Source organism: Cygnus olor, chromosome 15 (assembly GCF_009769625.2).
Source record: "Cygnus olor isolate bCygOlo1 chromosome 15, bCygOlo1.pri.v2, whole genome shotgun sequence".
Lineage (NCBI taxonomy): Eukaryota > Metazoa > Chordata > Aves > Anseriformes > Anatidae > Cygnus > Cygnus olor.
Window position 1 is genome coordinate 14,013,824 of NC_049183.1, and position 14,204 is coordinate 14,028,027.

General features: G+C 58.0%; 1 protein-coding gene and 1 long non-coding RNA gene across 5 annotated transcripts in view; both read right to left on the reverse strand.

Annotated features, from left to right (window-relative positions):
• TNRC18 (trinucleotide repeat containing 18) overlaps nucleotides 1–10,805 on the reverse strand; it is a 51,627-nt gene extending 40,822 nt beyond the window's left edge. For 3 of the 4 annotated variants that reach the window (XM_040574202.1, XM_040574200.1, XM_040574199.1), the window contains exon 1: nucleotides 10,547–10,784. In XM_040574202.1, the coding sequence (XP_040430136.1) occupies nucleotides 10,547–10,742 (196 nt within the window). In that variant the 5' untranslated portion in view covers nucleotides 10,743–10,784. Of the gene's footprint in view, nucleotides 1–10,546 lie in introns of all 4 variants that reach the window. The other variant, XM_040574201.1, reaches the window with a different exon arrangement.
• An 80-nt stretch (nucleotides 10,806–10,885) lies between these two features.
• On the reverse strand, nucleotides 10,886–12,410 carry LOC121078255. Its single transcript, XR_005824513.1, has 2 exons — nucleotides 12,109–12,410; nucleotides 10,886–10,997 (listed from the first exon to the last, which is right to left on the reverse strand). It is a non-coding gene; the product is annotated as an uncharacterized LOC121078255 (long non-coding RNA).
• Nucleotides 12,411–14,204: the final 1,794 nt, after the last annotated feature.

Sequence of the window (14,204 nt, forward strand, 5' to 3'; positions counted from 1 at the left end):
CGCCTCTGCCCCACGCCCCAGGGGCGTGCAGCACGGCGGCGGCTACTCCTCGTGCACGCGCCTACGGCTCGCCAACAGCTGCGAGCCAGGAGTGCTGACGGCGTAAATCTTTGCCACCTCCTCCCCCGCCCGCCAGGGTGGCTCTAGTGACACTCAAGGCACCGGAGCCGCCTTGACTCGGTGCCATACACGAGACGACAGCGATACGAGCCCCCGAACACGGCGGGCTGAAACCAAAGCCCCCGGATCAGATGCACCAGGACCGCAGCAGCGGCCGCTCCCCGTCCCTGCAGCCCCCTGCAGCTGCTCTGCCCCAAAACCTGCCCCTGCCCCACCGGCACCCTGTGCCACGGGGCTGGCAGCTGCTCCAAGGGCTGAATTTACAGCCTCGAGTCGTGTCCCCTGAAGGGCTTCGGTCTCATCCAGAACAGCCCGATCAATTTAACTCCTTTTCATCTCTGCAGGAGAGCTGGGGCGGTCCCCGCAGACACACGGGGTCCTCCGGAGGGGGGCTGCAGTCAGAGCCTTCGCCGGCCCGACCACGACCACGCTGCAAAAACCACTGCCTTAGGAGCCGAGCTCGCCACCGGCCCGGCGCAGACCTCTATTGTCTTTTAATTTGATTTCATTCCACGTGGGACTCCGCGTCCAGGCTGTTTTATTTTTACGCGGCTCTTGCTCAATATTTACTATTGCTGGCGGCTGCGTCAGCACGGGAACGCCACGCGCTCCCCGGGCAGCCCGCGCAACCCCGGGCGGGCGGCCGTGCCACGCTCCTCCAGCCGTCCTTGCCCTCGCCGTGAATCACCGCCCTGCCCGGCCTCCCGCGGCCAAAGTACACAGCGGGGCAGGATGCGGGGTTCCCTGCCGCCGGCCGAGCTCCAGAGCTCACCTCCTGCTCACCCGGGAGCGCTCACGGGGCCCCAGGGAGGAGGAGGACGAGGAGGAAAAGGGGAAGAAGCGGCCACGAGCACTCGAGGGACCTGCGCTCGTGCGCTCCGGCTTCCCGCGGATTCAGCCCCTGCCTGGGTTTGTGCCCTGCGACAAGCAAACACAATGCAAGGTGTCAGAGTTTCAGGGATGGGATGCCCCAAAGGACCGTCCCCAGCTGGGGACACGCATCCCGCTAGCAGAAGGACGGTGGCTTTTCCTCGTGCCAGGATGGAAACCATCCCGCCGGGACCATGGGCACGTCCCCGCTCAGCCCGTGTTCCCCAGCAGCTCTGCGAGCTCCCACTGTGTTCTCAGCCCACAGGGGATGGAGAGGACAGGGAGAGCGAGCCGGGCTGCCGGCGGGGTTATTTCCTGGCAAGTTGTTTTACAAGGACAGCTCTGTCTGGAGACACCAGCAGGCTCCCACACAGCTCGATTTGAGGCTGTCTCTCTCCGCTTGCCGGGTCGGGCGATCGCAGCATCACCACAGGACGCGTGCCTGGCACCGCCGCGGCCGGTCTGAGGACAGCCGAGCTGCTCCCACGCGCCCCACATCAACCCCAAAGCGTGAGAACAGCCAAACAGTGTCAGCCCTCCCGGGCCAGCACCGAGTGCTGCAGCATCTCCTCTGTGCCCCCAGCCACATCCGACACCTCCCCTGTGACGGAGGTGTAATTAAACCCGGCACCCCGCGGGCGCCCACCAAACCCTCCCATCTGCAGAGTCCTCACGCTGCAAGGAGCGATCGGCGTGCTCTCCGGCTCCGTGTCCTGCAAGATGCTGTAAGGGAATTAAAAAAATACTCATTTAACTCCCAGACTGCTCACCAAAATCCCCAGGAAGGAAGGACCTGGCTGCTGGAAGCCCGCTCTAGCAGGGCTTACAGTGACCTGCCCAAGAAGCCTTGGGGACCGAGCTGTCCCCCGGGGGTCCTAGGGCTGGCTCTGCTCCCGACAAGGACACGTACGCATTAGTTTCATGTGCTCGCCATCCTTCCTAAGCACAGAAACGTAACCCAATTCCTTTTATTGCGTCGTTCTTGATTTTTTTTAATTACTGAAAATGGGCGCAGAAGCAGCAAACAAGCGGGCCCCCGCTCCCGCGGCTCGCCGAGCCCTGCCCGCGCAATTAACCCAGCTACGCCCATGCGTCCCGTGCCCTCGCTCGTTAGGAAGGAGCTCGTTACCCGCTGCCAGAGCCAGGAGAGCTACAGGCGCTCGGTGGGGGCAGGTTATTGTGGGATGGCACGGGTGCCGGTCCCCACATCACCTGCACCGAGTGCCTGCCAGCAGCAATTAAGTCAGCCTTCAAAGAGAGATCCCAGCTTTCCCAGAGCCATTAGCCATGCCCTGGAGGGAACGCAGTCTATTTTCAGCCACAATGACTTAAGACCAGGTCACCAGCAGGTTAAATGGGACCGTGCAGCATTATCTCCCTGCCCTCCCATTGAGAAATTAAACACCGCTGCGTGATGGGCAGGAGCCAGCCCCGCGGCCGCGCGCCGGGGCGCCCGCCAGAAGCCGGGGAGGTAAATGCCACGTGCCCTCTCCTCTCCTCGGCTTTCCATCTCCCCAAACGGCCGCCAAGGAGAGCCAGCGTTGGTCCAACGCCGCCAGACTTGGCGTTCCCAGCTCCGTGCCACAGCTGCGGCTTCCCAGAGGATCTCACGGTGCGGGCTGGAGACGGCCAGGGGAGCTCCGGGGCTCCGGCACCAACCGCTCGCATCCTGCGCCTCGCCAGCTTCTCGTTTAGCAGTGACGAGCTAACGAGGTCCGATCCACTCCAGCTTCATGACTTGGATGCGGTGTGGCTGGGACAGGGCAAGCGCGTGGTGAAGCCCGAGGCACCCGTCAGTGCCAACACACTGCCCTAACCCAGACCCCACAGCACCCCAAAACCACCCCAGGAGAAATTCAGCAGCTGGCTGCGGGCATCTGGGGTGGAAGAACACCACCCGCCGACAGACCACAATCCTGTAAGCCTCTTTTCCTTACGAAACCAAGCTCAAAAGCCCAGCCTCTGCCCCCCTCTCCCTTGTTCAGCCCTTTTTCAGCTCCTGCCCTCCCCACATGCCCTGCGTCCTCCCGAGCATCGCCCACGCCGCCGCTCCTGCAGCAGAAAGGCGCAGAGCCGCGCGGCACAGGGGGACCTGCACCCGAGCACCGCGCTGATGCACGGAGATAAACGCAGAGGCAAATATTATGGCGGTGTGATTTAATTCCTGATGAATTATGCAAATCCGCATTCAAAATTAAGCACAGCCTTTGGACTCTTGACAAATTTCCCACCTGGCCCCGATGACACGGGGCTGACACAAGGCAGGGACAGCCAGCCCCTGCCGAGACCTCCATCAAGTGAAGCCCTGCGTGTGTCTCCTGTACGTGCACACGCACACTTATAGGGGAACCAAGGAGCATTTGCACAATCCGAGAGCACCTTTTGCCTTCCCCCTGCAACAGCTTTTAGCCTGGCCAGGGAAGGGCACCGAGCTCTCCAGTCCTCCGCAAAATGGAAGCAGCTTGGACTGACGGCGAGATTCGGGGAAGGGAAGATAAAATTCACAATGAGATAAAATTCACAATGGCTCAGGCTGGGAAGACGCGGAGGCAGAGGGAGGCGGGAGGGGAAAGTCTGAAATGCTTGTGCCAACACGAATGTCATCGCTGGAGCCGAGGGAAGGAAGGTCCGTCCGCAGAATAGTTACAGAGAGGGCTCATCTGATGAAAGTAGGAATTTCCGATCCCACACAAGCCCTGAACATACATGAAAAGCAGCAGAAGAATTGCCGCTTTGTGTCACTAATCTCATTACGCAGACAGCCCCGCTGTAGCGCTGGGATTGCAAAGGGAAACCCCAGCGCGCGGCGCACAAAGGGAGCGGAGCGCGATGTGCGCGCCCGGCTGAGCGCAACGAGGGGGGAAAAGTGCTCGGGGGGTTCGCCACGGCTGGGAGCCCCAGGAAGGAGCCTGGCCGGAGCCTTCCCTGCCAAAAATCATCCTCCTCGCCCTGGGAATCGGGGCGCAGAAGGGACAGGAGGCCACAGGAGCCGCGGGGACTACGCGGGGTAACGCGGGCGCTGCTCCACTCGCACGCGGCCAACACCGCTGCCTGCGGACCGCAAGCAGCACGGGCGAGAGCTGAATCCCTCCGAACCCCTTCCTCCCAAGCACGGCAGCCCTTTAAATTATTTTATTAAAAGGGATTAAACCAAACGTATTAAGAGCGTATTCAAGCCACAGGGAACTGTGCTGAAAATGAATGGCGCTCTGGAACGGAGCGGGGGCAGAAAGGAAGGCGCAGGCAATATATCTAACCACGAAACACAAGAGCAGATCTCTGCTCTCGGTAACGTGGCAGGGGAAGATGGATGGTGGCAGGAGCAAGAGCCACCTTTTCAGAAGTTGCCGGGGATACAGATCTCAAGAGAAGGGCCGGGGAGCCTTCAAATCGCCCCGTTATTCCCCCACAAAAGCACGTTATCTCTCCCGACCATACCGCATCGTTCCTCGCAGCTCCCACCCCACCACGCTCAGCCTGCCTGCATCCAGCTCCCACAAAATGGCTCTTTGGCCACTGCTGTGCTGGCAACGCCGTTTATTCCCAAGGTCACTTCCATCTTTTGCTGATATTTCAAGTCTTCACGGATTTAAACCGCCACCAGCCTCTGCTGCACCAAGCCGGCACTGCCGAGCCCTCCCTTGCCTCTCCTCCTTTCTGCCCATCGCCACCGATGCAGGCAGCAGACACCCAGCTCTAAACCTTTCGGTTCCCAGCACCGTCAGCTACAGCACACGGAGAGGAGGAGGCCGGCAGCCATCCCCTCGGCTTCTAAAGGCTGGGGGGAAGAAAGAGATAAGCGGAGCGAGCAAAAAGCGGAGACAGACCGCGGGCCGCCTGGGCCCGCAGGCACCCAGCTGCACCATCCCACTGCTTGTGGCGAGCCCTTTTTCAAGGGTGAAAGCACCCAAACACAAACCCAGCCCCCCCACCTCACTCCACCCACGTTTTTGGGTCGGTTTAGTGCCTGCTGTGCCATCGGTTTGGGCAGAACAAAGCGGGCTCTTGTCTCCGGCACCATCAGAGGGTGATGCCGGATCGCGATACCGAGCTCCGCGTTCACACCCACCGGGCTGGCCCCATGTCCCTGCACCAGTGCCCACCCTGAGCTTCAACCCGACGGGTTTTGGGGTGCATGGGGCCCTGCTGCCGCTCGCTGACCCCATGCTCCATCCACCAGTACCCAGCCACAGCACGCTCACCTACCAGGCTCCCGCCAGGTTAATGCCCTGAAACGGCGCTCGGTTCCCTACTCGCCAAAAGATGGCGAAACAGCAGGGTTGGGGTTATTTACTATATAATTAGACACTAATTTCAGCTTCAGCCTGGGTTATCCGAGGAAGGAGATGTGAAATTGCCCTTACGAAAGCCCTGCTCTGCTAACCCTGTCTGCAGTGAGATCAATTCCCGGCAATTCCCCCTTCTCCAACAGCTGCTGGGAAAGCGCTGGAGCTGCTCCCAGAGCAGGCAACACCGGGCACCCTCCCCCCGTGCCCCAGGATAGGATTTCCAACACCGGCATCCCCTCTGGGTCAGGTTTTCTCCAGCACAACAGTTGGGGCCAGCGGCTTTGGGGCAGCCCTGCCAAGTAGCAACGGTGCTGGGGATGCAGCGAGCCCTGCGGATGGAGCACATCTCTACTAGCACTGCCATTCAGCCCAGGAAGGGGTCAGAAAGCCCTGCACACCCTCCTCTCTCTTCTCCACCACCGCAGCCCACCAGCACCAAGCACGTCCCTGCTTGGGGCACTGGGGATGGGAACTTGACGGGGTCTAGGGACAGAGGTGCCACCCCACAGCCCACCCAGCCACCAGGATAAGGGGGCTGCCGGCACCAGGACGCGCTCCCCACAGCACAAAGTCACCCCTGCCCTCATGGCATGTTGTGGGACACCCCCAAAAACACTGAATTCCCCCCCCCCCCATGCAAGAAAGCCCAGGGGAGCAGCAGGGGCATCATTTAATGGCTGAGCATCTTCTCTGTCCCCATGGACAGGGGGTATAAAGGGACAGCTCAACACCCCCAGCCCCACGCACCCACTCTCACTGCCCTGATGGATGATGTACAGGCGAGCATCCGATTTCACCGGGGCCCTATGTGACTGGGGGGGGTGGGGACGGGACACACAGACACCTCCCCATCCCATCCTCACGCCTGGCAGCATTACAGGGCCATGCCCCCCCCCTCCCCGAGCCCCCCACGCACCACCCCCTGGGCGGGCAGGGAGGGGGCACGGCCATTTCAAGGGCCATTACACACGGCGCTATTTCCCTCGCAGTATCCCCCCGCTCCCAAAAAAAAAAAAAAAAAAAGAAAAAAAGAAAAAACACAAAAAAAGAAGAGGTCCGTGCTGCAGCACGCCCTGAGATCCTGCAGAAACATACGGTCTCAGCAGAAGCCCCGCGCCGCCGCGAGCAGGGTGCCTGCAGGGGGATTTTGCTGGCACAGCAAAGTGACCCTGGGCGCTGGATATTTCCCCCCCTACGCTGCTGTGCTGGAAAACTTCTCCCTGAGCTAAACCCGAGGAGCAGGGGGGTGGTTTCTGGCCCCCAATAATCCCTGTGTTTCAGTGCACATGCTGATGGGGAGGCAGGGAAACAAGCTAACACTGATCGCTCCCCTCTGCCCACCTGCTTTGCTTTTAGGGGCTGCTCTCGAGCTGGATTTAAGGCAAATTCGGCTCCGCTCGTCCCTTTTTCTGGGCTCTGGGAAGTGTTTCTGAAGCACAATTTAGGGGAAGAGGCTGTGTGAGCCAAAGGCAGACTGGGGGTTGGCCCCCACACACACCCCAGACACCCACCCAAGAAAAGGATACCTCAGTATGTGGCGAAAAACAGATTTTTATTATTATTATTAAACTCTCAGTGTCTGACTGCCGGGACGGCCACAGCCCCTCGCGAGCCTCCACCTCCCCCAAACCCCAAAGCTGCCAAGAACAGCACGCCGGTGCCGGATCAGGCCGAGACCAGGACGCTCGCTTCACTTGTACCCAAGGAAGGTGGCGTGGGGAAGGAACCGAGGCAGAAACCCCTCCTATTTCCCACCCCAGGGGCTCCAAAGAGCGAGCTCCTGCCTTAATGGACTCCGCCGCCTGCCTCCATCGACCGCGGCCTTCCTTTCCACACAACCTCCGTCCTCCCGGCCGCGGTCGGGGCTGAAATGCCACCGCCAGCCGCCACCTTCCTCCCCGGGGAAGGATCCCCGAGCTGCCCGGCTCCACCACCGCACACCCCCAAACCCGGGGCAGCCCCGGGGTGCTCCCAACAACGGGCTCCCAGCCTCCAAAACGTGGCCTCGAGGGCGAGGACCCGCGGAAAATCCCCAGAGAAAGGGGCCAGGAGGCTCGGCCGTGCCTTCGGCTCCAGGGCAGAGCCCGGCCTGCACTGAGGAAAATAAAGACGTCGGTGCCGGTGGTAGCTGGATCCTCAAATATGGCCAATCGTGCTATTTTTACCGGGGAGTATTTATTTTGGGAGGACGCTGGGACAGATTCAACAGCCTCTTTCTTCAGCTCAGCGGTATGCAGAGGTTGGTTTGAGCTGGCTCTATTTAAAGGCTTTGCCTCCTGCCCACTTTTCTTAACCCCTTGCACAAGCCGCTGCTTTCCACCCCTCCGAAAAAACGCCGCCAAAAAAAAGGCAATAATAAAAAAATAAATTAAAAAAAAAACACACCGCCGTCAACGCTGCAAACACAACCCTACAAAAGGCCTCTCCATAGCAGGAAGCAATCATTGTTTCAAACGATATTGTTAAAGCCATAAAAAAAAATAATAAAAAAAATCCCTGCCTACCAACTGTCACGGTACAACGGGAGTTTCACTGGGGACCGACCACGCACGTCTTTTTCAAACAATTTACCCCGATCACAAATCGCCGAGCCCAAGTCGAACTCAATATTAAGCATTCACCCCAGGGAGCGCATACAGCAGAGGGAGGGGGATTTTTGAAAGGCTTTAGAGCCAAGGAAGGAAATTTTTAAAAATTTAAAAAATACAGCAATGAATTAAAAAAAAAATTGGGGATCACCAGATGCATTCCCCCGGCGAGGGGCTGCGGGGTGAGCGGACCAGGGAGCATCGCCCGCGGGGCCGGTCCCAAGGCGGGTGCGGGTGAGGCTGGGACTCGCCTCCTGCCTCCCTGCCGGGGCGGTAAGGCTGCAGGGAAGCGCCTGAAAAGGAAACTTTGGAGGAGAAGAAAAAAAAAAAAAAAACACGCAGAGAGAAAAAGAGCCACCCAATTAAAACTTAAAAAAAAAAAAAAAGCACTAGGGCTTGGCTTGAGATTGTCCAGATGAATTTTTTTCTGCAGAGATTGTGTTCTGCTTTAAGCAGGGGGTGGGGGAGGAAAAAGGAAAAAATGGAAGACAAAAAAAAAAGGGGTGTAAAAAAAAAAATAAAGACAAAAGGGAAGAAGGAAAAGGTGTTTGCCCATGTGCTTGGCTTCATAGCTCTTTGGTTTTACACCTCTTCTCTTCGCACCTGGGAAATTGGCACTGCCACCTAGTCTAAAACTAATAAATCTTTTCTCTCGATTCGGGCTGCTTCCTTCTCTGCAGATGTTGGCAATCAGGTTTGCAAATTTCAAAGTCATTCATTCCGGGCGGCTGGGAGAAAAGCAGGTTTATTATTGCAAAACCTGTCACCCTCCCAACGCCTAAAGTAAACTCCGAGTCACCTCTCCACACCCAGGGGAAAGAAAGGAGGGAGGAAAAAAAAAAAAAGAGAAAAAGAAAAAAAATCAGCCAGCGAGGAAAATTAACCAGGCAGAAATCTCCCGCGTCCTGCCGGTGAGGGAATGGGGCCACGGCCCCAAGAGCCCGCGGCCGGCCAAACGCCGCGCTCCTCCCCGGCCCTGCCGGCCGCTCGGAAAGGGAATGAAAAGAAAACCCCTCCAAAAAACCAGCCGTGGAACCAAATAAATAAAAAGCTGAGCAAGGAAAAAAAAAAAAAAATAAAGTGCGTATTTCTTAAAAACAACTGAGCTTTGTTTTTTTTCAAAAGGGACGACGGAGAGGGTGGTTGGTTGCCCGAGGTTGGAACGCGCCGAGAAAAAAAATAAAATAAAATGGGGAAGGAATGGCCTAAGCATGGTAATTATTGTTTTTTAAACTTACAGACAAAATTTCTAAGGGAAAGAAAACACGGAAGCCACCCACTCCCAGCAGAGCTGCCGCGGAGCTGGCACGAACTACAGCGGCTCAGGCGAACGCGCTCCGGCATGGAATCGCACCAGTGAAATCCCAAAAATCTTCCAGTTTTGCCTCTTTTTCCCATCCCAGGGTGGCTTTTTGTCCCACCACGAGGCAGCCGAGCCCCTTCCCAGACCCAAGACAAGGTGCCTTCCTCCCAGCCTTCCCCAAGCTCCATTTATTCCCCCTCTCCTGGGGGACCGAGGCGGGCTGCGGCCGTGCCGAGCAGCGGGGATTTTCCACGGAGCACGAAAATTCTGCGATGGCTGCGCTCAAGCAACCAGGAGCAATTTCTCCCCCTATTCCCTTATTATTATTTTGCCTTTTTTTTTTTTTGGCGGGGTATTTTTTTTTTCCCCCCCAATCCATACCAGGCGAAGCAGAGCGAAGCCGCGAGAAAAACAACAAAAAAAATCCAAACCATGCAACAAATCCTTGGGAAAAAAAATCCCGAAACCCAAACGGCACAGCAAACCTTTGGAAAAAAGAAAACGAAACCCAAACCACGCAGCAAATCCTTGGAAAAAAATCCCGAAGCCCATACGGCACAGTAAATCCTTTGAAAAAAAGAACCCAAAACCCAAACCATGTAGCAAACCCTTGGAAAAAGGATCCAAACCCATACCGCGCAGTAAACCCTTGGGAAAAATAAAATTAAAACCCAAATCACGCAACAAATCCTTGGGAAAAAGGAACGCAAAACCCATACCGCGCAGCAATTCCTCGGGAAAAAAAAGAAACCTAAAATCCAAAGCACGCAGCAAACCCTTGGAAAAAGGATCCCAACCCATACCGCGCAGCAAATCCTTGAAAGAAAAAGCCCAAACCCAAACCACGCAGCAAATCCTTGGGAAAAAAAGCCCAAGGCACGCAACAAATCCTTGGGAGAAAAATAAAACTAAAACCCGAAGTGTGCAGTAAATCTTTGGGAAAGAGCCCGAAGCCCATACCGCGCAGCAAATCCTTGGGGGGGAAGCCCAAAGCATGCAACAAACCTTTGCGATAAAAACCCAAAGCCCATACCGCGCAGCAAGTCCTAGGGGAAAAAAAAAGCCCTAAAACCCAAAGCATAGGGAAAAATTGGGGGCGAAAAAAAATCTAAAATCCAAACCAGGCAGGAAACCTTTGGGAAAAAAAAAAAAAACAAAAAAAAAAAAAACCCAAACCCATACCGCGCAGCAAATTTTGGGGAAAAAAAAAAACTAAACTAAAACCCAAAGCATGCGGCAAACCTTGAGGGGGGGGGGGGGGAACAAAAAAAAACCCGAACCCCACAACCGAGCGGTTGCGGGGCCGGCTGTAGGGTGGGCAAAGGAAGGCAGGGGATGGGGTGAGGGTGGGGGGGGGGGTTCCCGCGGAGCCTTACCGGGGTGGGAGTGGATGCTGATGCCCGAGGCGAGGAACTTGCCGGGCTGGAGGGCTGCGGGGAGCCCCGCGGCCATGGGGCCGGCGGCGGGGGGCAGGCGGCCGGCGGCGGCCAGGCGGTGGCTCTCCATGGCCAGCCCGGAGAGCAGCGGGGGGGGGGCCGTGCACCGAGCGGGGGGGCCCGAAATCTCGGCCATCCATCATCCGCTCGCCGCCTTCCACCAGTCGCCCGGATCGCCACCGCCTTCCCCCCCCCCCCCCACCCTCCCACCCGCCCCCCCCCCTTTTTTTTTTTCTTTCCTTCTTCTTCCTCCTCCTCTTCTTCTTCTTCCTCTCCCCCCCCCCCCCCTCAAAAAATAATAAAAATCAGCGGGTTTTCAGAAAAAAAATCGTCCGGGAGTCCCATGGTGGGGGGCGCGGAGCCAGCCCCGGTGCGGCGGTGTCGGTGGTGCCTGCGGAGAGATGGAGAAAAAAAAAAAATGGGGGGGGGGGGACACGGGGTGTGTGTGTGGGGGGGGGGGGGTCCCCACAGAGCACACCCCATGGGGATGGAGGTGGGGCACCCCCGGACCCACCCGCGGCTTCCCCGCCAAGGGGAGAATTTAAAAAAAGACTTAAAGTCGGTGAATTTTAGGCGGGGTGGGGGGGGGAATAAGGGAGGGGAAAAATTAATTAATGGCTCGGAGGGGGAAAAATAAGGGAGGGGGGAAAATATTAACTAATGGCTCGGGGGGCAATGAGGATCCCCCCCCCCCCCAAAAAAAAAACCACTCCCCAATCCCCAAAAGCGCCCCAAAACTCGGCTCCAGCACCGCGGCTCCCCGCAGCCAGCGGGCGGCAAAAAGAGCCGAAAAAAATGCAAAAATGCACAAAAATGCACGAGAAACAACCTAAAGAAGCCGGGTTTCTTCCTGCTCCGCTCCCACCGAGGGAGCCCCGGCCCCGGGAGCCGAGCGAGGGGCGGCCGGGGAAGGGTTGCTCGGTGCCGTTCCCTTTTTGGCTTTTTTCGCCTCTTTTTTCCCCATTTCCGAGGCGTCCAACTACCTGGTCGGCTGTGCTCCCGCTCTGCCCAGCGCCGCTCCCGCTGGGGAAAACGAGACGCGTGGTATTTTCCAACGGGGCGGAAAAAAAAAAAAAAAAAAAAAGAAAAAAAAAAAGAAAGAAAAAAGGGGGGGGGGGGGAGCAGAAAAAAGGTAAAAAGCCCCCGGCGGCCGCAGCTCGGCGGAGCGGGCACCGGGAGCGGCTCCGGAGCGGGAAGAGACGGAAGGAGGGGAATAATTAATTTTTAAAAATTCCTCAAAAAAAAAATAAATAAATAAATAAAAAACGAATGGTGAAGTTTGGAAATAAATAAAGAGGAAGCCCCGCGCCGCGCTTCGGCCGGGCTGGGCGCTTCCCCCCCGCGCCCAGCGGCCGGATCCCAGCTTTCGGCTGGGAATTGGGGGCAAAAATTAAAAAGCGGGGGCGATGAAATTTAAACAAAATTTAAAATAAAGGAGGAAGGGAGGGGGGAATAAGGAGGAGGGACGGTGCTTTTGGGGCCGGGGAGCTGCCGGCTCCTACCTGGCGCGGTCAGGCCGCCTGGTCCCGGGGCATGGCGGCGGCGGTGCGGGGCTGTGAGGCCCGGTGCGGGGCTGGGGTGGGGGATCGGGGGGGGGGGGGGGCAGCAGCCGGTTCGCCCCCCGCCCGCCCGCTGCCGGCACCAGCAGCAGCAGCTCGGCGGCTCCGCTCAGGGGCAGCGCGGCGGCAGCGGCGCGGCGGCCGCTCCATAGAGCGCCGGGGCCCCGCCGAGCTTCATCGAGCCCCCCCCCCGCCCCCCAACCCCGGGCTTAAAAAAAAAAAAAAAAAAAAAAAAAAAAGGAAAAAAAAAACAGGCGGGGGAGGGGAAGGGGGAGGGCAAGGGGAAAAGCGCGCCGGCGCGCCGGCCAAGCGCGCATTGTTCTCCCGCGCCACGCCCACCGCCCGCGGGGGGGCGGGGCCGCGCCGCCTTTCCGCGCCGCCCATTGGCCCGCCGCCCCGCCACTCGGCGGCGGGGTAAACAGGCGGCGGGGGCGCGCCGCCACGCGGGCCCGCGCGGCGGTTTCAAGGCCCCCCCCCCCCCCCCCCCCCTCGGCCGCTCCCTCCCCCCCCCCCCCCCCCCGGTGAGAATCACGCGCGGGCCGTTTCGAGGCCCCCCGCGCCCCGCCCCGCGACGGTGCCGGGGGGGGGACACACAAGGGGGTGCCCCCCCCCCCCCAGGGTCTCGCCGTTGTTTTTGTGCCTTTTCCCCGCTCTTTGCCCCTCGGGGGGGGGGGGGGGGGAGGGAAATGCCGCCGGGCCCTCTCCCACGGCCCCGCCGCGGACAAAGCCGCCTTTGAGGGGGTTGGATGGGGGGGGGGGGGGGGGGCAAGAATTTTTTTTCGGGGGGGGGGTTAAGGGGGGGGGCGCCCGCTTCCCCCTCGCTGGCCCCGCCGCCAAAAATTGGGAAAAAAAAAAATTTTTAAATGTAAAAATAGGCTGCAAAGCGACACCGCCGCGCTGCCCGCGGGGAGGGGGGGGCACACGCATAGCGCCCCCCCCCGGATTTAACCAAAACTCGTTTTTTTTTTTTTTTTTTTCCCAGCCGCGGGAAGAAGGCAGGAAAAAGCCGCCCCCCCCCAAAAAAAAAAAATCCAGCTCCGCTTTCCCTTTCTAATGCCCCCCCCCCCCCCCCCCGGCTCACCATCGCCCTGTACAGCGCCGGGGGGGCGCCCCAAATTCCTGATTTGTTTTTTTTAATTAAAACCCCAAAAGCGGGCTTTTATAAAGGAGGGGGGGGAGGGGAAAATCTAATTTCATCCCGATCTAAATTAAAAAAATATATAAAAATAATCAAGCCCCCCCCCCCAGCAGGAGTTTCGAGCCGCCCGCAGCCGCCGCCGGGCGTTTCCAGGCTGCCCCCGGCGGGCAGCGACCGAAAACCGGGGGAAATTACCCCAAAAATCGCGTGGGGGGGGGGGGGGGGGGGAGGTCGGGACCCCCCCCCCCGCACTTTTTTTCTTTTCCCTTTTTTTTTTTTCCTTTTTTTTTTTTTTTTTTCCCTTTTTCCGTTTTTTTAAAGCGGCGCCGCGTTCCTCGCGTTCCGGCGAGGCGCCGTATTTGAGGCCAGAGAAATATAAATTAAAAAAAAAATAAATAAATCTGTATTTACAGGGAAAAAAAAATGGTGTTTTATTTATATCCGAGAGCCCAACCCGGCTGCGTCAGAGGCGAGGGCTCAAACCCCGCTGCTTTTTTTTTTTTTTTTTTTTTGCCTTTTTTTGCCTTTCTCCTGCAGCGGCCCGAAAATAAAATATATAAAATAAAAAAAAAAAAATTAAAAAAAAAAAAAGGGAGGGGGGGGGGGGGGAGATATTAATGGCTTAATCGCTTTTATGTGGCTTTAAAAGCATATTTTATAAATGTTTAATGCCTTCACGCCCGGACCTCCCCGCCGCTGTCCCCGGGCCGGGGGGTTGGCATGCCGTAAATGCCATAAATCAGGGAAATGCTAATAAAAAGGCTGCCCCCCCCCCGCCCCCCAGCCCTTCCTCCTCCTCCTCCTCCTCCTCCTCCTCCTCCTCCTCCTTTCCCTCCTCCCCCGGCCGGAGCCATCTTGGAGCAGCAGCTCCGGGCTGGGGCAGCGCTGCAAAAAGCCCCGA